This window comes from Pelodiscus sinensis, chromosome 6 (assembly GCF_052426305.1).
Source record: "Pelodiscus sinensis isolate ZL-2025 chromosome 6, ASM5242630v1, whole genome shotgun sequence".
Lineage (NCBI taxonomy): Eukaryota > Metazoa > Chordata > Testudines > Trionychidae > Pelodiscus > Pelodiscus sinensis.
Window position 1 is genome coordinate 55,986,147 of NC_143057.1, and position 25,876 is coordinate 56,012,022.

Genomic DNA, 25,876 nt, shown 5'->3' on the forward strand with positions numbered 1-25,876 from the left:
TCCCCCCTCCCACTGACACTTCCCCTCCTGCCCTTTTCCTCATTGTCTCCACTTGGCTCCCTGGCATTTGTCTCTCTCCTCACTCTGTCCCTTGGTGCCTTCTCCTTTCTTCTCCTGACCTGCTCACCTCCCCTCAGCACAAGCCCCTTCCTCTCTGACCCTTTCCCCCTATTTTTCCCTCCTCCTTCAGCAGCCGCCAGGAAGGGAGGGTGGGAAGCAGAGCTGGTGGGGGGTCAGGAGCCGCAGGGCTGGCTGTGAGGAAGGGGGGGCTGGGAGAAAGAAGGTGCAGGAAGCAGAGCTGGGGGGGTGTCAAGGAACATGTGGTTGGCAGGGAAGAGGAGGGGGGGCTGAGAGGCTGGAGAGATGGGAAGCATCTCTGAGGGGGCCGGGGGCCGCCGCTCTGCTCCTGACCCCTCCCTCCCTGGACCAGCCACGCTGCCCCCTCCCTAGGCCAGCCTCGTTGCCCTGACCCAGCTGCGCTGCCCCCAACCCTTCGAGCCGGGCCAGGCCAGGCCAGGCCAGCCATATTGCCCCAGACCCCAGGCCAGGCCAGGCCAGACACGCTGTCCCTGCCCCCGACCCCGGCCCTGACCCCGGGTCCCTGATCCCAGCCGCACTGCTCCTATCCCCTGCCCGGAAGCGGGCACAGCCCCCTCCCCCCGCCTTCCCGCCCGGGGATTAAATTTACCTCGCTTGCTGGGGAGGCAGGGTGACGATTCTGCTCCCTCCCGCCTGTTTCCGTGGGGTCCTAATATCTACCAGTTTTAGCCACGCATGCGTGGCAAACGCTGCTCAGTGTCCATTCCCCAGCGCACCAGGGTGGCCCTTTGAAACATTAGGATGTGCCTGGGCACACCTGGCACTCTCCGAGGGCACGCCAGTGTTCCCACCCCAGAGACTATACATCCTGTCTCAATCCAGCGAGGGTCCTGCTAGACTGCAGAAGTTTTTCAGGATTCTGGAGATATCCCAGAAAAACTCTTCTGCATCCAGGGTTGCGTTTGTTCTTTGGCTTTTTTTAGTGGAAGAGCAAACATGATCTTTCAGTCACCCCCTATATTCCTCTTTCCACGAGGAATAAGGGAGCTTCCAGAAGAAGGGTTTATTCCTGACATTTGGTCCAGTCTAGACAGGCCAAATGTTGGAAAAACCTCTTCCTACAGAAGAATTTTTTTTTAAAGCAGCAGTATAAGGATTGGGGATAGCAAGTGATGGAGAGAAGGAGAATAGAGAGGGTGGGGCTTCAAGGAAGAGGAGGGGGTTTCAAGGAAGGGGCGAGGCGGTAGATCTTGGCTTGGTCTGTCATTTAAAAAGTGATCTTGGCTGTAAAAAGGTTGGAGACCACTGATCTAGTGGATGGTCATAAAGCACGTTGAGAGTCTTGAATGGAAGATACTATGGAAGTATTGTTACTAGATACAGACTGTCAGATCTCTTAACAGAGCTATCAAGATTCCAGAGGCTCTCCAGCATCCTTGGTTCTTAATTTCACCCCAAGAGACTCTCCAGTTACTTCAATACCCAGAAGCCTGGAAGAAACTTTCATATTCATTGGGCTCATTTTTTCTCTGTATATCCCTGAGCACAAAAATATACAGAACTTCAGATCACTGCTAAAATTGTCTTCCATAAGTATATGCTGTGTTATATGCTTACTCCTTTTCCTTTGGACTCTCTGACTGGTTAAAAAAATATATCCAGGCCCTACCCATCTTTAAACAAATGATAATACTACAAATAATTAGTGATCAGTTGACTAATCAGGAGACCTTACTCCAGAATCAAACTGAGCTTTTGAAGAATGGTTGATTAATTAAGGACAGAACATGCCTGTTTGAAATCTTATCTGGATGAGAATATTTGCTTAGGCAGGTCAAATGTAAAATCCATTAACAGCAGTACTTCAAGACAAAGCTCTGATCAGAGCTAACTCTGTTAGCCTTCAAAAGGCCATTTAATAAAGAAAAACTGTGGGATGTTTTTCCAGATGTACTGTGCACTTCTGAAATGGAAAGAAACTTCGTCCCAATCCAGGTTAACAAAACAATATGTGGTAACTCCCCCTCCCCCAATATACTTATGGCAAGAAGGATAAAGTGGTGTAAATAACGCCAAACCCTAACACACGGAATTTGCATTATTTTAGTGAATAAAATCACTGTCAGTGTTGAGACTTTTATTTTCCATGTGAGAGATACAGCCACATGTGACTAGAATTATATTTTTCTTAAATCTTCTTAATATTATTGGACGACATGAGTTCAATGATTTCAGAGTACGACAAGTGCCTATATTGCCACCTGCTGGGCTTTGTTGATTCATCAACATCAAAACCAACTGCTGTTTTTCAAACACATGCTGGTTTTGGGTTGGTTTTTTATTCGTTTGTTTTTTTTTAAATACCACTTGCACTTGTCAGTGTTTGGTTTCAGGTTGGCTGTGTCTACATTGGCACCCCTTTCCGGAAAAGGGATGCTAATGAGACACTTCGGAATTGCAAATCCGCGGGGGATTTAAATATCCCCCCGCGGCATTTGCATTTACATGGCTGACGCTTTTTTCCGGCTCGGGGTTTTCGCCGGAGAAAAGTGCCAGTGTAGACGCGATTTTCCGGAAAATAAAGCAGGAATAAGGGATCTCCCGGAAAAGGGCTTATTTTCTGGAAAATCGCGTCTACACTGGCGCTTTTCTCCGGCAAAAACCCCAAGCCGGAAAAAAGCGGTAGCCATGTAAATGCAAATGCTGCGGGGGATATTTAAATCCCCCGTGGATTTGCAATTCCAAAGTGTCTCATTAGCATCCCTTTTCCGGAAAGGGGTGCCAATGTAGACACAGCCGTTGGCTATACCTACATGGATTTTAATTTACCCACAAATTGCTTGCAGTATTTTAAACTTAAACCACAAAAATGTAACCCCTTCTTCATTAAACTAATTTACCTTAAACTATGCTTTTAATTTAGATTTAAGTGAAATATTTTTTTAGGATCCACTTTTGAGGAGTATTATTAGCAACATACCCTGGTAAAAGCTCAAATGGGACAAAGTACAGAAAAGAGGTCACTGAAAAGTGCTGCTTTTCTGCTCCATTGCAATATTCATTAATAGAAGAGACTGCATAATACCAAATATTTTGATTTCCAGCCTTGATCACATTGGGATTTCTAGGCACTGGTGCAGCTACACTAGTGCAAAGTCCTAGAGTAGTTCACATGCTACACTGGTGTAAACCATGATTGGTACCAATGTAGGTCATATTATTTCAAACTGGAATAATCTGAACTAATGCAAGTCTCATCTTGTCTATACTACTAGGTAGATCGATGCCGTAGTGATCAATCCTCCACCATTGGTGGTTGATTTAGCTGGTCTTATCAGCTGATTGCTCTCCCATTGACTCCAGTACTCCATTGGAAGGAGAAGAGTAAGGGAAGTCAGCAGGAGAGTTTCTCCTATCGACCCAGCGCAATGTAGACCCTATAGGAAGTAGATCTAAGCTACATTGACTTGAATTACTCTACTAATGTAACACAAATTGCATAGTTTAGATCAACATTTCACAGTACTGTGTATCCGGCTTACACAAGTGCAGTACATCTGTACTTGGCATTTTCACAAATGCAGCTACATTGGCATAAATACACTTGGGTTAAACATCCACCAACTGACAAGGACTTGGTGAAAGGTAGTACATTTCATACATCCCTTATGTTGTATGTGTTACACTTTACAGTACTTTAGACTTCAAAGTTTACAAGGTTTGGGGATTAGTGAGAAATGACTGAATATTTATATGATTTTGACCTTCAAATGTCAAAGGTATTGTAATAATGGTGGATTAATTCTTCATCATGCCTTTTGACAGGAAACAGGGTTTTTTTTAGATGAACATTTTAATGGAAAAAATATTTTTAATTTTTTTTTCCGAACCTTTAGAGTAAATAAAAAGAGGAAAGAAAATGTTGACACTTACTGCCAATAATTGGGTTGGGTGGGTGGGTGTTTTTTCCCATTTCCTCTCCCCTTATCATCTTTATTTTTGTATACCATTTCACAAATGAAAAAGAGAGCAAAAGGAAAAAATAAGAGAAAAATTAAGAAATCCCCAAAATAACCGCCCCTTAATCTACAATGTTCACTTTTTTGTAGTGTTTGGATTTGGTGCTGATTTTTCATTTTGGTCTTTGAAAAAAAAAAAGAAAAAAAAAAAGACCAGAACATTCAAAAAAGTATCAAAAACTTTGAAAAATACATATGAAAGCATGAAACATATTTTTGTTCAATGTATTGTAGAGTTTGCTTCTGCTTTGAGGGTATTTTAAGTACATGTCCTGTAAGGGTTCAGAATTAGGCCAAAGTGTGTAGAAAGTATAATTTCTACATTGTGATCAGTTTATTTCTGGTCTGTAAGGTATAGAGCAAGCTTACAATGAAATTACCTAACATTGTATAATAAATATTTTTACTCTTTCCATCACAAAGAGCTTCTTCAAGGATTATGAGGGGAATAGATTGCATATAAAATAAAAAGACAAAAAGAAACTATAAGCTTTCTATTTCTATATAAAGTTTATTTACAAATAAATGATTTAGTAATTTTTTGTATATAAAATAAACTGATTTTTGCAGATAAAATGTTTACTAGAAAAGATTTGAAATGAAATAATTTTGGCAAAACATTGATGTGTATATAAAAGTGTTCTTTCCATGTACATGAACAAAATGAATTATTGGACTGCCACATTTTCTCCTTCATAGGCTATTGTCATACGCATCATATATATAGTAGCCCAGTGTCTGAGAGTCTGTAACGAAATGCTGACTGTTCCTTCTAGGTGATGCTGTTGCCGGAAATGCTGGCTGTTCCCTCTGGGTGGCGCTGTTGCCCGAAATACTGGCTGTTTCCTCTGGGCGGCCCGTGCTGCATGGGGAGTGCGGGGCCCAAACGGCCACTTGCGTCGCTCGCTCCCCCGCGGCGGCCTGGCTGAGCGGCGCAGAAGTCAGCCGAGCTCTACGGCGGGAGGCGAAAGGGGGCAGGGCAGTGACATGTGGTGTGACATGTGGTGTGGCCCTGCCCCCTGGCCATGAATGTCACTGCCCCGCCCCCCTTTGCCTCCCGCCATGGCGTTTGGCTGATTTCTGCGCTGCTCAGCCAGGCCGCCGCGTGGGAGCAAGTGGCGCAAGTGACCGTTTGGGCTCCACATCCCTTATGCAGCATGGGCATGACCATTTGGCCATGCAGCATGGCCATTTGGGCTCCGCGGTCTCCTGAGTGAGAGGCAGGAGGGGGAAGAGAAGAGAAAGAGAGAGACAGAGAGAGAGGCAGGAGACGGAGGAGAGCTGAGGGGGGGGGGGAGGCAGTAGGAGCAGGAGAAGAGAGAGAGAGAGAGAGATGGAGCGAGAGACCGGAGGCTCAGGAGAGAAGACCGACATGGAGGGGAGACCTGAAAATCACATTTTATGATGGGCTAATCGGCTAGTTCAGTAAGAAAGTTGAGTACATAGTAAAGAAGTCATGCCCTAGATTGTTTTGATCATTTCCAAAATGAGCTTTGCCCCTAGCATTTGAGAGAGTGAGGGTATGTCTACCCTGCAGAGTTTTTCCAGAAAAACAACTGTTTTTCTGGAAAAACTACCCTTACTTCCACACTGCTATTGCATTCTTTTGTCGGAAAATCAAAAAATGGAGGGGATTTCCGACAGCAGTAAACCTCTTTCTACAAGGAAGGAGCCTTTTTCTGAAAAAGCTTTTTCAGAAAAAGACGTGTGTGGATGCAATAGAGAGGTGTGTGGGGTTTTTTTGTTTTTTGTTTTTTGTTTTTTTTTTTTGTTTTTTGTTTTTTAAAGAAGAGGCCTCCAGGAAAAAGCACAGGTGCCCTGGTGGCCACTCCATCAATAGTAATCACAACTGAAAGGCAAGATACCATCCAATCAATGTGGACGTTATCTTTTGAAAAAGCACATCACTTTTTCATTGTGCTTTTGCTGCATAGACGCTCTCTTTCGAAAAAAGATTTTCCAGAAGATCTCTTTGGGAAAAGCTTCTTCCAAAAGAAGCTTTCAGTCTAGATGTAGCCTTAGAGATCTTGTGCAAGTAAAGTTCTCATAGCTATTAATATCATATAATTAATATAATGTGTCACTCTGAAACTAGACACAAACATTTTAGAAACATTATTCATTTGCAATTGATCTTTTTTTCTTTTCTTGTTAGGCCAATATTGAAGTCCATTCCGCAGAGAATGGAGGATTTACTTGAGTAGTGACTTTGGGATTCCTTTCCCGGAGTGAAGATTTTCATTGCCTGAATGGACATAATGCTCCAGCTCTTGACCTATGTTTTTCAAAATAAGTTTGTTTAAAGGACATTTATTCTCTTTGCATGTTCTGAGACTTGAATGTGGATCAGTAATATTGTAGATTTTCTATAAGCTTTGCCTAATTATGTTTTTAGCTGCAATCAGCTCAGTCATAGCAAACCCAATGGATTTTCTGTGTTTCTTTAAAATGCAGGAAAATATTTTTCCGGTCTTTAGAAAAGTTGTGTGTTGGGTCAGCAGAAATATGGGATTGTTACATTATTTGCTTTTTTGTTTCCTGTTTCCTCTTCTAAAAGAAAGTTGAAAGATGAATTCCAAGCAAATATGGAAAATGCTGGACAGATCACAGCATTGTGCTGCTGAAAAAGGAATTAAATTGAGAAATGAGTTGATGGCATTAATGTAGAGGTCACTGGAAAAGTGCTGACATTAAAGTCGCCACTGCACTTGGCAGAGATCTAGTATCTTTGCTGGCAGTCTCAGCAGAGAGGCCAGTTACAAAGATTAGAGAGTTATCCTCTCCAGCATCACTTTTGAGGCAGATTGCTTGGATTGTTTGAAGAATCCTGCCATGCTACTGCCTATTAGGGATACAAAGGGTTAACCACTGCCTTACTGTTTTGCTTACTGGGGAAGCTTCCCCCCTGCAGCGAGAGTAGGGGGTGCTCCAGCCCAGCTGGGCCCACTGTGACATGCCAATTAGATGATTAAACATATAATTTAACCAGTTAACATTTTAAACGGGAGTTTACATCCCAACTGCCTTTGCTGTACCTCATATATGGATAAAAAGAGGACTGTAGTCTCTAATAATGTCGGTGTGCGCGCACCTGCACACACACACACAGACACGCACATATATAATCAGCAAAAATGGTCAAAAGATCCATGGCATTCCTCACCCATGCCCCTCTCAGATGCTTTCAGTTTCTTTTCTGGGGAATAGACCCTTCCCCATCTATGCCTTTTTATTCTGCTTATCACACTGAGAAAGGGGGGCACAAAGGTAGTTTGAAGACACTTTGCCAGTTCCTCCAGTCCCGATGGTGTTTTGCACAGGGCCAGTCACCAGAGTAAAATAGAATAGCTTTCAGGCTGCCAACAAACTCTGGGAGTGGACCTTACACTTACAGTTGGCTGGGGCATGGGAACATCCTAGCCAAGCCCTCCTTCCTCTTGTTACACTCCCTCCATTAATCCCAGGGAGGAGAGGTGAAATAGCCAGGTCCACTGCTGGGGGAGGGAGAAAGGGGCTTATTTTCCCCAGGGCCTGGCAATTCCCAAGGGCCTGGGGCTCCCAACCACTGCTGCAGGAGCAATGGTGGCTGGAGACCTGAGCCCTTTAATTTGCTGCTGGAAAACCATGCAGTATGCTCTGGGAGACTCTCAGGGCTGACTAGGGGTAGAAGGGCAGCATGGTGTGTTGCAGGCAGCACAGAAGGCAGTCTGCCTCTACCTCCACCCCTTCTGCCTGAGGTCCCACCTCTTTTAGGAGTGTGGAACTACCCCACTGCACCTTGCCCAAGGAACCTGCAAGCCTGTCAGCCCCCCCAGGAAATACAGGTTGAAACTCTCTTAACCAGGATTCTCTGGTCCAGCAACATCCATGATCTGGCAGGGGTGTTGCAGGACCAGAGTTGGAGGACCAGCAGCAAGGATCCGTGCTGGCCCACCCAGCGCATGGCAGCGGGGATGCCCAGCTGGGTTGGAAGACCCTGCGCATTGCTGCCCAGCACGTCTGGGAGCTGCAGTAGCTTGGTGGAACAGAGATCTGCAGCATGCAGCTTCCCGGTGAGTCCCAGAGCTCCATTGTGGCCAGTAGGCTGGGCCACGGAGGCCAGTGGCAGGGGTCCAGAAATGACCTCCCTTGTTCTGGCAAAATCCCTCATCTGGGACCGCACAGATCCCCAGGGTCCCAGACAAGGGACATCCAATCTGTAGGTCTAATGCCACCCAAGAATTCCATACAATGCAGTGGAGATCCTGAAGGGGCTGATTCTGTTGGGTTTATGAAACTTTGCATTGCAGAGCAAGAACTGGCTTCAGGAAGTATGTAACAAGAGATAAAAAAAAACCTTCCCTCCTGGAGATGAAAGGGCTGCTGAGGTGCTTGATAGTTTTGGAAATTATTTTCAGCAAAGAATGCTAATACCTCTCCCAGTTCACATTAACTTTGGATATTCCCTTAGTAGTGGAACAATAATACTATTTCTTGTTGGCTTACATGGCACATTGTGCAGCCTGATAGCTTTGGGGAAGGGGAAAGGTAGTTAAAGCCCATCCGTCATTTCAGAGTACATAAAGACATCCAGTTCCTTACGTCTGATTTTTATAAATGCAACAGTATGTGCAAATACTCTAGGTATAGACATATTTTGTCACAGGATACGCACAACCAGCTTAATGGTATTGAAACTGAAGGTGAAAACTTATAGGTTTCTTTCTGCAGTTCAGGAAGTTTGTCTGATTGCTTAACAACATGCATTGGATTTTGTCATAAATTTCCCAGTAACCTCCCTGGCCACTTAATAAAACACTTTAGAGTAAGGTTTTTAAAAAAGCGCTCTCTGCTGTAATTCTGTTTGAGTGTATATTACTTCCTTCCCATGTTTAACTCTTTCACGGGTGTTCTTTTACTCTGATTCTGCTCTGGAATACAATAGCATTCCTTGAAATGTTGGCTGCAAGAAACATTTCTGGATCTGCCTATATCTTGTGCTGGCTCTTTGATCCTGAACCACTGAAGTCAACGGAAGTGTAGTCATTGACTGCAATAAGCATTATGCCCCTACCACAGACCACCATTATGGTGTGGAATAGGGCAAAACACACCTTCATCTACACTCACATACCCATCCTGTGGTAGATATTGCTGGCCAGCCTCTCCCTTTGCACCTAGCAGCACTTTGTCACCCGATTGGGGATGCTTCCTCCATGGTTGCAATGGATGGGGACAGTAAGTGCCTGTGTTTTTTGGTTCTGATCCAATCCCATTGAAGTCAATGGGTGTCTTTCTCATTGATGGTGGAAGCGTACTTTAGGTTGGGTGCTAAATACTTAGGCCAAGGTAAAATGGGCTAAGTAGCTTTGTCTTACAGTGTCATTTAAAATTGTGGGTTTATGGTAGGCTGCAAACGAGTTCTGTGTTTTTTCCGTTTTAATGGAGAACGGGCTTAATTCAGCATAATATACCCATGTCCTCCAAAGCCATATAAACTACATGAGCCCAAGGTGCTGGAACTGCTGCAGGCCGATTTATTTATTATTCCTAGGAAAAAGAGCAATCTGCTACAAAGGAACCAGCAAAGCTTCAGGAGAGGGAGTAATATTGCTGCTGATGTGAAGGGAGGTTACTGTGTTCTGCTAAACTTTATGCTCAGCCTACAGTTGGCTCCGCTAGCTGGCTCCTGCCCACTAAGACTACTAAGCCTTGTGACTCATCCTTCTTCTGACACCCCTCCACAAGCCACAGCGAGGAAGCTTTATAGTCCCTGTCAGAGCTTAGCTATTTAGTAATTTACATGCATCAGGGAAACACAGCCCATCTACCATCAGTGAACTCATCATTATCTCTATTGATAGATGATGTATTTGGGTGCTTCTCTTCTGATTCCTGGGGTATTTTTCTCTAGAACGAAAGGTAAGCTTTACCTTTTATCTGTCTCTCTTCTATAGGGCCACCCATTGCCACAGTACCTGAACTCCTTCTATGTAAAACCAGAGGCAACTGTGAAGTCCGAAGTGGATTTCATGGAGTGTTTTTTGCAGGCACTACGGAAACTTCCCTTTCAAGCCACTTGCAAATCCCTAGCATAGGTAGTAGGTCAGAGCGGGTGCTGGGGAGCATACCAGTGGCAGGGCTGTACTATTTAGTGCACTATGGCTCATAGTACAGCACAGAGATGCTTCAGTAATTGAGTCCCTCCAGCATCCTGAGAATCGCCCAGGCTTAGGGGGTGAAAGGGTGGCTTAAAGTTACTTTATGGGCACCCCTGAATGTCAGTGGTGAGCTGCACCTCCCAGAGCACAGAAATGATGAGGTATGTCTTCCATTCTTATAATGGGCCTGCTAAAAATCACTGTATTCGGCCTATATTATAGTCAGTGGCTACTGTTAATTTTACCTAGGAGATGATCTGAACATGTTTCTACTACATCACTGTGATTTTACAGAGCCCCTGAGCTATGCCTTTTGCTTCCAAGAACGATTTTATTCCTTTAATGCATTGGCTGGAAGGTGTGTCCTGGGAGGGGGGTGCTTTACTTTGCCGGTTTCGGTTTACAGGACCGCTGGTGGACAATCAGTCTGTCTGGCAGGAAAGTGCGTCCACAAATATCACATGGAACTAACTGACTCTGGGCGCTGTTCCAGGCAGCCTCATTTAGAGAATCAAGATCATAGAAACCTTTGGCTGGAAAATTAAAAAAGAAAGCATCAGTTTTCATTCTGGAGAACCTTATTCAGCTCTTTATGGAAAATATTTTCAGGAAATACCTGTTGACTGAGCCTTTCAGTCTTAACCAAATCAGACTGCTTTCACAAGAAAAAAAATGCCTTGCTTACCGTCCCAAGGGTTGAATAAAGTGAGCTACAAACTCAATCATTCTATATTGTATTAAAGGAGAAAACATAGCACTAAGTGTTATGGTATGCATTCTTAACTAATTATTAACATCTTTGCATACACATTATTATAAGCAAATTTTGCTGTCCTGCTTAATGAATCTGTATTATCTGACCACAGGGATGAGAGGAAATGTATGTTTGATATGTCTCATCTGTGCAATTCTGAGCAAAAGACCCAGTTATTCTCCAATTTAAGTCAATCAGAGTATTACCATTGACTTGAATAGGAGTGAAATTAGCCCAAAAACTCTTATAGACCAAGCCTGCAAGTTTTACTCAAGGAAAGCTTCCACTTAGGTCATTGAGACTGATCCTGCAGTCCTGGCCTACACACGTGTCACATCTTGTTCAACTTTTACTCACAGTAATTTCAGTGTGGAGTTTGCCTGCAGTAAGACTACAGGATCAGACTCCCAAGAGCTAGCTGAGGTGTATTTCAGCTACTTAATTTGAATCATAAAACCTTGTTTTCTGTCACCTTGAAATAAATGATTATTTAAACACATTTCCAAGCAGCACAGCAAGGTTGTTTAACAACTGGTTTAGTCTTTGCATCTAAATCCCATTTGAAGGGCAGGAGGAAAAAAGTAATATGGCTTAATTTCAAATGCATGGGTTTCAACCTAACCAGAAGTTATGACGGATAGTGGCTATAAGGGACTAAATACATTTTGTCTTCAAACTGTGAGCATCAGTCTATTTAGAAAAGGTCCCATGCATTTTTTAAATATTCTATGGTTTCTGTCACTGGCACTGTATGGATCTCTTCATTAAGAGCCTATGCAGTTTTAATATGATTCATATCCAACAGTTCACATAACCACAATAAGCCTTAGATCTCTTACTACGCCTGTTCCTAATGTTCTTTTTGTTAGATGAGCAACCAATTGGTGTTTCTTTCTTTGGCTGAGGCAAAAACTCCTTTCATTTGCAGGAAAAGAATGTGTATTTTCTGTACTTTGGAAAGCGTATTAAATAAAAAGAGAGAGACAAGGAAAGGAGGCGATTTTCTCCATACTGGCATGTGTGCTGCATTCAGAAAATAAAACAAAACAAAATACAAAAATCCAGTAATCAATCCAGTGGTTCTCTCTAGTCATACTTATTTTTAAAAATATGAAACTGAACAACATTTTATTTATACAGATCTCATTTCTGTACCTCTTTTGATTTAGAAAATTGATTGTTCCATTTACTGAAAAGGATTACCCACCCCCACCTTTATAAAGTTCTGACACACATGGTGTATCTATGTAGTTAGGGAGTAGTGAGCATTTCCTGGATGAAAGGAATTGTCTTAGAAAAAAGGACTAAAAAGAAGATAATTTTCTTGGTAACAGGGCAGTGGGGAACACATAGTTTTTGCTCAAACACACAGCAGCTGATACTTAGGACCATATTGTTGAAGCTGTTAAGGGCCTCCACAGGAACTGTGGGCACACAGCACGGCACCTCTCAACACCTTAAAGAGCTGCACAGGAGTGAGGCAATATGTAGATTCATAGCTAGGTTTCACAGCTCTGTAGTGCTGTTTTCTTTAAGAGTAGATAACTTGCTTTCCTCCCACTTCTCAAGACATCTAGTGGCCAGGAATGATGCTGTTCTGCAAAACCTGGAAGACTATCCTTCTTTTACCCACACAGTCCTCCTCTGTCAGATCTAGTTCCTCTCCCCTCCCTCCCCGCATTTTCACTCCCATTATGTGGTAGTAAACGTAGCTATCATAAAAAGAGCTAATGAAATGAAAATGCTTTCTCAGAGCATGGCTTCACTGCAGAATTAATTCAGGTAATCGCCTCTCAGGTTCACCTAGCCTGGGTGAGAGCAGCTACACTGCAAAACTGTACTTGAGTTACTATGTTCTCACTGTTGCTCCACTCACCTGCATGCGTTCCTGAGAGTTCTGGAGGGTGTAACCTATGGTTCATTATGCTGTAATCAGCAGAGTCACTCTCCAGGGGAAAATGAGGAAGGCACTGGAGGATTACTAGCACTTGAATAAGTTAACCTATATTCTCACGGCTAACCAGCTCCAGTGAAAACAGAATCATGGCTGTAACCTCCACCTGGGCATGCCAGCAAACCCAGGCTGAAAGCATCACTGATCATTAGAAAGAGGGTTTCATGTGTGGACAGGAGGGAAGTTACAGGCAACACTCAAATAACAGTGAAAGCTAATATTGCTGTGAAGCAAAAAGCAAGGAATCAGATAGCAACTTCAAGATTAACAAATTTATTAGGGCATAAATATTCATGAGATACAACTCACTTCATCAGAAGCTTGAAGAAAGAGGTAGAGATATATAAATGAGTGTGACATCACTGCTAATTAAATCAGGGTGGATGTGGCTTGCCTCCAGCAGTGAGGAGAGGGTGACAGTATCTGATGGGGAAATTAAAAACTTCAAAAACAGACAGCAAAACAAAACTCCCAAGTTGGAATTCATATGCAAATTTGATACTGCCAGAAGGGATCTGAATAGAGCAGTGGTTCCCAATCCTTTTTTTACACCAGGGACCAGCAAACACATTAATAACCCTTTGGCAGACTGATAACATTTTATTTTCATACTTGCATATTAATTATGCAACTAATGAATATGCAAATATGAAAATAAAATGTTACTGGTCTGCCAAAAGCCCCAAAGCCATTGCAAACTGCTGGCTTCAAGTCCCCCATTCCTCCACACTTTAGAGCCCCCCAAGTACCAGCCTCCTGTTTCAGGCCTCACAGCTTTGCGGCTCCAATCCCCGGTGGCAACTGCCACCTGCCATGCAGCTGCAGCCATGACCCCAGCAGCAGCCACCCCACAACGAAGCCCCATGTCCAGCCCCATCCCCAACCCCATCTGCCACATAGCCCAACCCCCAGGAGAAGCTGGGGCTGGGAACATGGTACCAGCTCCGGTCCCGGTACATGGGGTATTCTGCCCTGTGGGCTAAGCCGAGAGGCAGGGTTGCAGTGCTATTTTTAGTACTGCAGTCCAGCCCCAGAAGCTGCGGGCCCAGCTGCTCCGGGGGGCAGAGCAATGCAGAAAGGGTGGGAGCTAGGAGTGGAGCCACGGTGCTATTTTTAGAGCTGTGCAGCTCCACTGAGGGGGTGGGTGGTGGAACCCTGACCCAAACCCCAAGAGTTCCCATGGCCCAGCAACGGGCCACAGCCTGGTGGTTGGAAACTGCTGGAATAGAGACATGGAAAGGTTCTCTTATTTCAATAAGTAATTTCCCACAGGTATTTCCACCTTCTATCACTGTTGGAGGTGAGCCATGTCCACCCTGATTTAATTAGCACTGATGTTACAGAGATAGGAGTGTATCTCTGCCTTTCTTTCTCTTCAAGCATCTGAGTAAGTGAGTTGTATCTCACAAAAAGCTTATGCTATAATACATTTGTTAGTCTCTAAAGTGCCACCAGACTCCTTACTGTTTTTGCTGAAACAGACTAGCATAGCTACCTCTCTGAAATCTGCCATGAAGATGTACCCACAGAGTAAATATATGGGTCCAATCCTGCAAGGCATTGATTTGGAGAGGTGAAGTGAGGAAAGTCCACACCTTATAGAATTGAGCCCAAAATTACAATAATTGAGTAACTGAGCAGAGATAAACATTTATTTTATATCATAGATAGTATTTTCCACTGCAGTTAGACTTCTATGCATCACAAATAAACATCCCAGTGTGTTAAGCTATTAGGGTTTAGAGACTGTAGAAAGATTGTATCAACTGTCTTATTACATAAGGTATATATAACGAAAAGCAACTTGCTGTACTGTAGTGTTCACAGTAGCTACTTTTAAAATGTGAACACCAACTACTATTTATTACATAGTTAGCATTGAAGCAAAATGCAGGACAATGTAGCACTTTAAAGACTAACAAGATGGTTTATTAGATGATGAGCTTTCGTGGGCCAGACCCACTTCCTCAGATCAAATAGTGGAAGAAAGTAGTCACAACCATATATACCAAAGGATACAATTAAAAAAATGAACAAATATGAAAAGGACAAATCACATTGCAGAACAGAAGGGGGATGCGGGGGGGGGGGGGGGGGGAGGGGGAGGAAGGAAGGTAAGTGTCTGTGAATTGATGATATTAAAGGTAGAGAGAGTGGGATGTTTGTGAGTTAATGGTATTACAGGTGATAATTGGGGAAACTGTCTTGGTAATGGGTGAGATAGTTCAAATTCTTGTTAAGTCCTTGTTGGCAAGTGTCGAATTTTAACATGAATGACAATTCAGAGGATTCCCTTTCAAGTGCAGATGTAAAAGGTCTTTGTAGCAGAATGCAGGTGGCTAAGTCATTTAGAGAGTGTCCTTTCTGGTTAAAGGGGCAAGAAACTGTTTTCTCTTTGTGATCTTGTCTGATATCTGTTTTGTGGGTGACTTAGGTGACTTAGCCACCTGCAATAAATTTTCTAACCTGCTCCATACCACTGGCTACAACAGCAACTGCCTCAACCCACCGGATAATATTGTTAACCTCTCCAGCTACAAACTCAATCCAGCAGAAGAGTCTGTCTTGTCCCGGGGTCTCTCTTTCTGCCCCATGTCCCCCACAAACTGGATACAATTTTGTGGTGACCTTGAGGCTTTTTTTCGCCGCCTCTGTCTCCGAGAATATTTCCAAACCACCACTGAACATCAATCTGACCTACCAGATCCCCCCTACCAACACCAAAGGAAAAATAATTCTATATGGACTCCCCCTGGCGGTCGGAATTACAATCTGGATTTCTATATACACAGCTTCCGCAACAACGCACAGACTGACATTATTCGCAAACGACAACAAGTGACACACAATCTTAGCCGTGCTGAACACCATGCCATCCAGAGTCTCAAAAACAACCTGGACATTGTAATCAAACCAGCTGACAAAAGGGGTGCTGTGGTCATTATGAATAAGGCCGACTATAACCAGGAGGCAACCAGACAACTCTCGAACACCACATTTTACAAACCTCTCCCCTCTGATCCCACCTTGGACTACCAAAAGAAACTACACTGTCTCCTTAAAAGCCTCCCCACAGCTACTTGGGAACAAATCCTCACAGAATCACCTTCTGACCCCCGACCAGGATTGTTCTATCTACTTCCCAAGATCCATAAACCTGGGCACCCCGGACGTCCCATCATCTCTGGTATTGGCACGCTCACTACTGGTCTATCCAGCTATGTAGACACTCTTCTCAAACCCTTTGTAACCACTACCCCCAGCTATCTCCGAGACACTACTGACTTCCTAAGGAAACTACAAAACATCGATAACCTCCCCAATAATACCATCCTTGCCACCATGGATGTAGAAGCTCTATATACCAACATCCCACATGAAGACGGATTACAAGCAATTAGAAACACTATCCCAGAGGACACTACTGCCAACCTGATAGCAGACCTATGTAACTTTGTTCTCACCCACAATTATTTCCAGTTTGAGAACAACTTATACCTCCAGATCAGTGGCACAGCCATGGGTACACGCATGGCCCCACAGTATGCTAACATCTTTATGGCTGACCTAGAACAACGTTTCCTCAACTCCCGTCCCCTTTCACCCCTCCTCTACCTACGGTACATCGATGACATCTTTATGATCTGGACGCATGGCCAAGAAACACTGGAGATATTCCACAGAGATTTCAACAACCTACACCCCACCATCAACCTCAGCCTGGACCATTCTACACGAGAGATCCACTTCCTGGACACCACCGTACAAATCAACAATGGAAAATTAGACACCACTCTCTACAGAAAACCCACCGACTCATACAGTTACCTACATGCATCCAGCTCCCATCCAGAACACACCACGCGATCCATCGTCTATAGCCAAGCCCTTTGATACAACCGCATCTGCTCTAATCCCACTGACAGAGACCAGAAGCTTCAGGATCTCTACCAAGCATTTATAAATCTCAACTACCCACCCAGAGAAATAAAAAAGCAAATTGAAAGAGCCAGACGAATACCTAGAAACCATCTACTTCAAGACAGACCCAAGAAAACCAACAATAGAACACCACTTGTCATCACCTACAACCCCCAACTTAAACCTGTCCAACACATTATCAATAAACTACAGCCTATATTGGAACAGGATACCATACTCAAAGAGGCTCTGGGAGACAGACCCTTAGTCTCTTATAGACAACCACCTAACCTCAAGATGATTCTTACCAACCACCACAGGACATACCACACTAATACCAACCCTGGTACCTTCCCTTGCAACAAACCCCGTTGCCAGCTTTGTCCACATATTCATTCTGCTGATACCATTATTGGACCTAACCAAGTGAGTTATAAGATCAAGAACACATATTCCTGCGCATCCAGAAATATAATCTATGCTATCATGTGCCGAAAGTGTCCGTCTGCTATGTACATTGGACAAACATCTCAGACACTTCGCCAAATGATTAATGCCCACAAAACAGATATCAGACAAGATCACAAAGAGAAAACAGTTTCTTGCCACTTTAACCAGAAAGGACACTCTCTAAATGACTTAGCCACCTGCATTCTGCTACAAAGACCTTTTACATCTGCACTTGAAAGGGAATCCTCTGAACTGTCATTCATGTTAAAATTCGACACTTGCCAACAAGGACTTAACAAGAATTTGAACTATCTCACCCATTACCAAGACAGTTTCCCCAATTATCAGCTGTAATACCATTAACTCACAAACATCCCACTCTCCCTACCTTTAATATCATCAATTCACAGACACTTACCTTCCTTCCTCCCCCTCCCTCCCCCCCGCACCCCTCTTCTGTTCTGCAATGTGATTTGTCCTTTTCATATTTGTTCATTTTTTTAATTGTATCCTTTGGTATATATGGTTGTGACTACTTTCTTCCACTATTTGATCTGAGGAAGTGGGTCTGGCCCACGAAAGCTCATATCTAATAAACCATCTTGTTAGTCTTTAAAGTGCTACATTGTCCTGCATTTTGCTTCAACTACCCCAGACTAACAAGGCTACATTTCTATCACTATAGTTAGCATTGGTATTTCTAGTAGGGTAGGGTTAAAACTCCACTATCCCAGAACCCATTTTGTGATCACCATTGGCAAATGTTAGTTTTTTTCTTAATAGCCAACATTATAGGTGTAAAACCTGGCTGAGGTACCAGTCCCCAAGCTGTTCTTGCCTGTGGATATTCTGTTCTGATGAATGCACATGTGAATGTAACACTAAGTGCCCCAATGTATTCACATCCTACATACTGTAGTAATGCCCTTTGTACAAAATATGCCTTGTGAGGTATCATTTGAAAACTGACTGATCATTTATATTCCTGTGGTGTCCAGTGGGTACTAAAAAGTTATGGAAATATGGTTAGAATTATGACTAAAGAATGTTTAAATCAAATCTGCCAGGAAGAGTTGATAAACAGGTCTATCCTAAACAAAGAAAAGTGCATTTGCCTTGGTTTACATACAAGCAGTAAACAGGATCATCAAGACAGCAGGGGGAAGAGAGGGCAGGAAACCAAACAATTTGCATTTTAGTAAACACAAGTGGGGGAGGAAAGAACATGTAGTTCTTTCTTTCCCCCACCAGATTCTATGTTGCCTTCCTCACAGCTTGAATAAGTTTTACTCTGATAGGTAACCCTCAGAAAAAAATAATTTCAGAGGTTTATTGGCCTATAAAGACAAGTAGTGAACCCCAAATGATAAGCAATTGAATCAACTGATTGTATACAATATTACTGTATTACTACAATGTATAGAGCAAGGTCTTTTCTCAAAGCTAATTACACACTCATGATTTATATGATTGTGAAATGTCTGTTTTAACACTATACGAGGAATTACAGAGACTCACTCAAAATCTGTGCCCAAACAGGGAAAAACAAATTCCTTTCCAGAGAGGAGAGAAGGCAACACCTGTCTCTGATGTATACTTGTTGGAAAACACTTTAACCTGCCCTGGCACTCATTAATGGATCTCCAAGTCATTGCCTTGTTTCAGGCCAATTCCACAAGTCAAATACACAGGGAAGGGTTGGAACTTAACTTCATTTATAAGTTTGATTCTTATCAGAATGGACTGAACAGAGACATTGGCTGGCTTGCCCACTACCTTCCACATCCTAATGACTTAACACACCAACCAAACAATGGATGTGCTAATTGTTCTTATCAGCCTCTTGTAACTGCTTTAACAATCTATTCACTGTCTTTTTTTCTCCTTTTTTCCCTCCTCCTTCTCCCCTTTCCCTTTTTTATTCTTGGATCTGGACTTTTAATACTTCTGTCATCTGATGAAGTGGGTTTTGCCCACGAAAGCTCATGATACCATCGACATGTTTTGTTAGTCTTTAAGGTGCTACTAGACTATTCGTTGTTTTTAAGTTTTTCCTATATAAGTAAGCAAGGTGAAATCAAAACATCACAAGTTTGTGATGTGTCATGTTCCCCATGTAACCGAAGGGGATACTGCAGGTCACAGGGGCCAGTTAAGCTGCAAACTGGAGGATATGTAGACTGAGAGGAAAGCCATAATAAAGGGAAATTTATCTGTTCAGGAAAGGTAGAGCTTTTATAAAGCTGAGGGAGTTGGTAGTAGAAAGGAGGCTGCAGGGAGAAGAGCTGTAGAGATCCAAAATCAACCTTAAGGGCATATTAGAGAAGTATTGAAATGGTAAAGAGGGCCACTGTAGATAGTTATCAAAGCCATGTTAGAGTAAATTATTTGAAATGTAAACCTGTATTGTTAGAGAGTTAAAGAAGATACTAATTGTATTTGTCTGTGTTTACTTTTATCTTGTTAGACATGAACAATGTAACCATATTAGCTTGCGGACGATAAACAGCTGTTCCTATCTTACTTTATTCTATGGATTCAGAGATCAAAGGGAACACTGACATTAAGAAATAGTAACAACAAAATGAAAGTTGTGATGTAACATCATTCTCTTTATGTCTCTTTGAAGTTTGTCACATAACTACCTATGAATTGCTTGAATGCATAATTACCTTATGCTAATGAATGCAGCTACTTGCCCCTCTGTGTCTAGTAAATAGAGATTTATTTCAAAGCACTTGTGCCCAGGGGCAGATGACAGTTTTGCGGGGCCCCGGGCAGCATAAGTCCGTGGGGCCCCCCCTTTGCCACGGCACATGCGCAGCGGCACCACGGCGCATGCACGGGGCTTTTTGAAGCGCGGGGCCCGGGGCGGCTGCTCCGTTCGCCCTGCCCTATATCCGCCCCTGCTGATGCCTATTGCCTATTCTTCATTCAAGGAATGTCTGCAGCGTTATCTGCTGTTAAAAGGCTATCCTAGCCTGCTAGAGGACTGTAAAAGAGCTTTAGGGTTGATCCTTGTCATCCCAGTTCTGCTTAAATTTTGTCAGGGGATACTCAAGCCAAACACTGAGCTCTCCAGGTACCCTGGATTGTCCCTGCGCATTTTTATGGAAGAATTGAGGCAACCTCCATACATATACTGCCTATTGTTAAACTGATTCTGGAATGCGTTTTTGCAAATCAGCAGCTCACCATCTTTGCTATGAAACTGGCCCAAGAACTTTATTAATATCTGTATTTATAATCTTTCAATTGCAGCAACTCTTCTTTACTTTTAAACTAATCTAAAATGTATGTAATAAGAATTGGCCATAAGTGTATATCTGGGTTAAATCTGATATAGTCATTGACCTCATGGTTATGTGTCTGATCTCTTGGGATTAGTAGAACTCTATATATGGTGAATAAGATTTTTTTAAAGCAGACCTTACCATGTTTGACTTGGCTGTCTAGCTGCGAGCTAAAGGCTAGATTGCTTAAGGGGAACTGCATTATAGCTTTTTGGTAAATAGTAAGGTGTTACATAAATTGTTTTGTGACTAGTTTGGTGACTATAATAAGACTAAACCATCAGTTTGGGGGACTGGCCCTATTCTTTGCAGTTTGTCCTAACTGAAAATTCTCAGTGTGGCCCCTCCATTGATCAGTCGCACCTTCACTGGTCTGATTTCACCTCATACCCTATAGCAATTGAACTTACTTTTATTGCTTTTGGATGAGCTGTCTTGATTAGAAAAGTAATCCCAGTGAAGGGCTTACTAAGGAAGTAGATGTCTAGTTTTAGATTCAGAAGAGATTGACACAATGTCCTGTTACATAAGAGGCACAGAGCACCCTTAACTGACACTGATTTGACAAAAGCAAAAATAGACTGCTTAAAACAAATTAAACTGTATCATGAATAGATTGTTTGTTTCATGTAGATCACTTAGCTGTCTTTAAAACTTACATTCGTCTTTTTTTTTTTTTTTTTTTTTTTTTGGTTCACAGTTTACCTTGTAAGGATCTGACTTCTGGCTTTTTAGGTTCAGGTCTTCGTAAATGTTTGGGTAGCATGTCATTCTCATTATGCCATTTTTTCAGACATTGTGGTTCATGGATGCTAATAGATTTAGTTCCAAACTCACGGCCACATATGTAACAAACAACGGTGGGTGGCCGTCTGATCGCTGGTGGCTGCAAACAACAATTACAGTAAAGAAGCATTATTGTTTTCAGAATTCATTTTAGAGAGTAGTATGGAAAATTATATTGGATCTGATCCAAAGTTAATGAAAACCAATGGGAGTCTTTCTATTGTCTTCAGTGGGCTTTGGTTCAGGCCCTAAGAGCCCATAAAGAGCCCTCCTTTCTTAAATGGCCACTTGAGCTGAGAGGTTGAAAATTCACGGATGTTAGTCCATTATTCTATGACTGACTGGTTAGTACATCAAAAGTAAGCACGTGACTAAACAGAAAAAGAGTAGTTTGACTCAGGAGAAAATAAGATCCCTCTAGTGATATAGGGGAGGAACACAAAAGGGTCTACATTGTAGTACATAGCTTTTTCTTTTTAAAAATGTTTTCCCGGAGAAATGATGTGCCCAGATCCACCACACTTTCATTCTGAAGTGACTGACTGTCATTACCATTGGATGGAGACCAGATGAGTGAAGTAATACTTCTTAATGGACCAACTTCTGTTGGTGGAAGGCAGAAGCCTTCAGACTACACAGAACTACCACATTGCAAAAACTTGTCTGTAGATGGCTGCTTGGTGGCTTACGTGACAATGAGTTAGCAAGTCTCTTTGGGTGATGGTGAGTTTTAAAGCCGCTGGTATTTAATTTTCATTTCTATTCCCCCTTAAACTCTCCTGCCCAAATGTCACATCTGGAATGATCATTGTATGGAAGTAAAATATTTTTGGAAATCATCAGATCCCAGTCAAGGAATTTTCCAAGACAGACTAGTCACAGGACAGTGACTAAACAGTCTGCTACTTACTGTTCAAGGTTTTGTTTTTCACTTGTAAAAAAAGTGATCATATTAATGGCCAGTGTCATGAGGAAATATGCCCTCATAAAAATAGCTACAAATTCCTGAAAAAGTTGTTCAGACTTTCTTCCCATGAGTGTCCTTTTTTTACACTGCTCTGACCATGTATTAATTCCAGCTGAGAAATATGGTTTATATATGTGGTAATGAAAACATATTTAATTATTGAACTCAAAGGCTATACATTTGTAGCAATGAACAAAATATGTAATTTCTTTTTCCCAGCCTGTTTGTAGAACATGGTGCTAACTTTAGTGGTATATTTTTGGTTTGTTATGGTGTGTTCAGTATGACTGAATTGCAAACTTCTCCTAAGAGCATAATGATTTATCATCTAGGACTAGAAGAGACAATAATTCCCATTCATAAAATTATCTACCTAACTGAATGTCAGGAGACCAGAATTCTGACCAGCACTGCTCACATATGAACAACAGAGCAGATGAAGACGTATAAAAGATTAAAAGCACAATCAGACTCCAGTAAAGCAGAGTTTTTTCATCCATCCCAACCCATCCGACAGTTAAGGACATTAGCGTAAGGGATGGAAGTCTCTTTTATGAATCTTACTAGTATCAGATTGTCTCTTTGTCACACCCTCTCATAATGACCTCAGTCAGGGATTGGCCATAATGACAGAAATGTTATAGAAAAGAAGCCAGAACTGACTCCTATATTTATCTAGTTGAGTGTAGTGTAGTGTTTGACGGCATAGATAAATACATGTGTAACCATATGGGAATTATCTGAGTTTTCCATTTCACTCTAAAACTTCTGACTCCTTAAAACTCAGAAGTGAAGGGCTCAATGCTTATGTGGAGAGGGGAACCTCCACACCTACCATGCTGATATTTCTTAGTAAAACTAATTCAAATATTTTGTTAATTTGTATCTACCCTTTTGTATTTCCTCCTCTTGTTTTTGTGAACTACCTTCTAACAGTGTCCAAATTGGCTCCTATTGAAATTAATGGAAAGTCTGTCATTGACTTCAACGAGAGCAGATACAGGTTCATGTTGTTTGGAAATCTATGCTATTTGAAAAAGTTCTAATTCTCTGAACCGATTACACTGTTCACCTGATCTTACACAAAACTATGTAAAGATTTTGCTTGTGTACAGCAAGTTTTCAAGACTGGCTCTGTGTTAAGATGCATAAAAAGAGGAGACTAACATTTTTATTTTGTGGGTAAGGTATTACAATAGGAAATAGACAGCAGATGGCAGCACCAGATGCTAGAGATCCAGCTGTAAGGATTCTAGGATTAAAGTCGTCACCATCTGTTGCCAAAGAAAGAAGAAAAAAAACATTTGTAGCACTTAATTAATGTCAATCTGCATAGGAAGTAGCAACCAGGTTTTTTTTTCTAAGAGTAGTGCATTCTCTTTAGTACAGGACTGGATTTAAAGAATATAATTACGTGACTTGCAGTATCTAATGAATCACTATAATCCAATGAAGTCCAAGAAGAAGGATTTCTGAATGGATATAATTCCTGAAAGTCAATTAAGCATACCTTATTGTGTGGTTTATACACAATCAGACTTGATTAATACAGAGTCCATAGTTTCTATTAAAATTCATACTTCGGTTTAAAAAAGCAACTTTGGGCTAACAAACCAGTAATACATTAACTAGCTATCTCCACAACTGGCCAAATGATTTGATTGAGGATTAGAAGAAAATCAGAGCTAACAAAAACAATGGTCCAGATCCTTTGATCCCTGTGGTTGCTTTGGTGGCAAAAGGAAGCCCTAGAGCTGCTTTAACCAGCTGATTCAGGATTTCCCCATGTGGTAGAACCCCCAAGTGGCACAGAATTTGTATAGCTCTCTCTGCCTCACCCTATGATCCAACTACCTTCCTTCATTTCAGTGGCCCTCAGATGCCATAACAGCTCCGTTAGAACTAGGGATGTTAAATATCGGTTAATTCAATAGTCGATTAACCTCATGAATTCTTATCAGTTATTTGACTATTCTATAGTCCCCAGGGGCAAGGCCAAGCAGCCAGTGTACTCTGGCCTCACTCCGGAGTAGCCCCCCACCCACTCTGTGCTACTGCCTCCGTATCAGAGGCAGCAGTGCAAGGTGCCAAGCGGGAAGCTGGTCTGCAAGCGGAGCCAATTTAAAAACCAGCCCCTGTTCAGGGTGGGGATGGGGGGTTGAGCTCCTGGACCCATCAGAAGCCGGAACTGAGATGGGCTGCTTGTCCACCTGGCTCCTAACACATTTTAAATGCAGAGCCACAGTGGGGGTAGGCCTGGACCCAGTACAAGCCAGAACTGAGCTGGGCTGCTGGCCAGCCTTCTAAAAAATGTACTGGCAGGTGGAAGGGGAAAATTAGAGCAGCCCATGAGATTCTTCTCACCAGTTCTGCCCTGGAACTGGGATTTGTAGGTTTATGCACATAGGTGTGTAAAAACACTATACAGCCACCTTTGCCTTTCCCCTCAAGCTGAGCCAAACATAGCTTGGCTACAACCCTGGATGTGGGCCAGTGAGTTCATTTTCTATATTCAGAGTAGAGAATGGGACTTGGAGTTTTGATGGTCTTTGATGATAGATGCTGAGGTAGAGAGGCTCTCATGTATATATAATTACAAAGTAGTCATAAAAGGCCTTGGTTCAGCAAGGTTTTAAACATGTGTTTAACTGACTTGCTGATTCTGGAATGAAATGCCATTTGGATAAACATAAATAGATGCTCTAGGATTATTTCCTCCACCAAGAAGTCTGCTATTAATGTTTTGTGATCTCTCTCCTGTCCATCAAATGACATGCTCTGAAGTAATATTCCTTCAGATGAACAGGACTGGCATGTAGCTCTTTCTACTTTGCATCAGCCAAGCATGATTGCTTGTTGTACTTTCTGACCTACTCCTGCCACCAGTCCAGCACTTTCCTTCTATATAACAAAGCTGTTTGCTATAACTTAATTAGCCATTATTTATTTTTAATAGATTACACATTAGTAAACCCTTGTATAGCTGACAAAGTGAACAATATTTGTAAATATTTGCTGGAAAAAAACAGTGAAAATTAAGCTCCACCGATGTTTCTTGTGTGGTCTTTACGCTGCTCAGAGGATTGGGTTGATGTTCCCATTATGATTCTCTCTCTCTCTCTTTCCACTATTATCTCTGCTTTTAAAGTGCAGGTCTACACAAAAAAGAGGATCTGAAAATGTAAAAATGCAGTGTGTGGTTCCTTGAAGAACTTCCATACTAGATATGTTCAGTTTACCCGTGATGGGATTTATTTTCTAGTGGCTAGCGCTGAGAACTCAGTTTCAGACCTAGAAATCAAGGTAGAGTCTTTCCTCTTGTGCATCATCATGAATATTAGGGCTCCCTGGGACAAATTACACTGTCAGTCATAGGCTATATTGCCTTTGTTAGTGGACTAAATAGGTGTAACTGACTGGAATTAAGTAAACAAGCCTGGTGATGAAACATAAGAAATAATAGAATCCAGATCACATCATCTTGGATGTACTGGCTGTGCAGTATGAAGAGGAGTAAAAAACAATTGTAACATATTTTTGCCAATCTAGTCAG

The 25,876-nt window shown here is 42.3% G+C and overlaps 1 protein-coding gene across 3 annotated transcripts in view; it reads right to left on the minus strand.

The window, feature by feature from the left end:
* Positions 1–5,134: 5,134 nt before the first annotated feature.
* ZNF475 (zinc finger protein 475) overlaps positions 5,135–25,876 on the minus strand; it is a 35,982-nt gene continuing 15,240 nt past the window's right edge. For 2 of the 3 annotated variants that reach the window (XM_014576440.4, XM_025187653.3), the window contains 2 exons: positions 21,276–21,456; positions 5,142–10,731 (listed from right to left, as the gene is read on the minus strand). In XM_014576440.4, coding sequence (XP_014431926.2) covers positions 10,580–10,731; positions 21,276–21,456 — 333 coding nt within the window. In that variant the 3' untranslated portion in view covers positions 5,142–10,579. Of the gene's footprint in view, positions 10,732–21,275; positions 21,457–25,876 lie in introns of all 3 variants that reach the window. The other variant, XM_075931952.2, reaches the window with a different exon arrangement.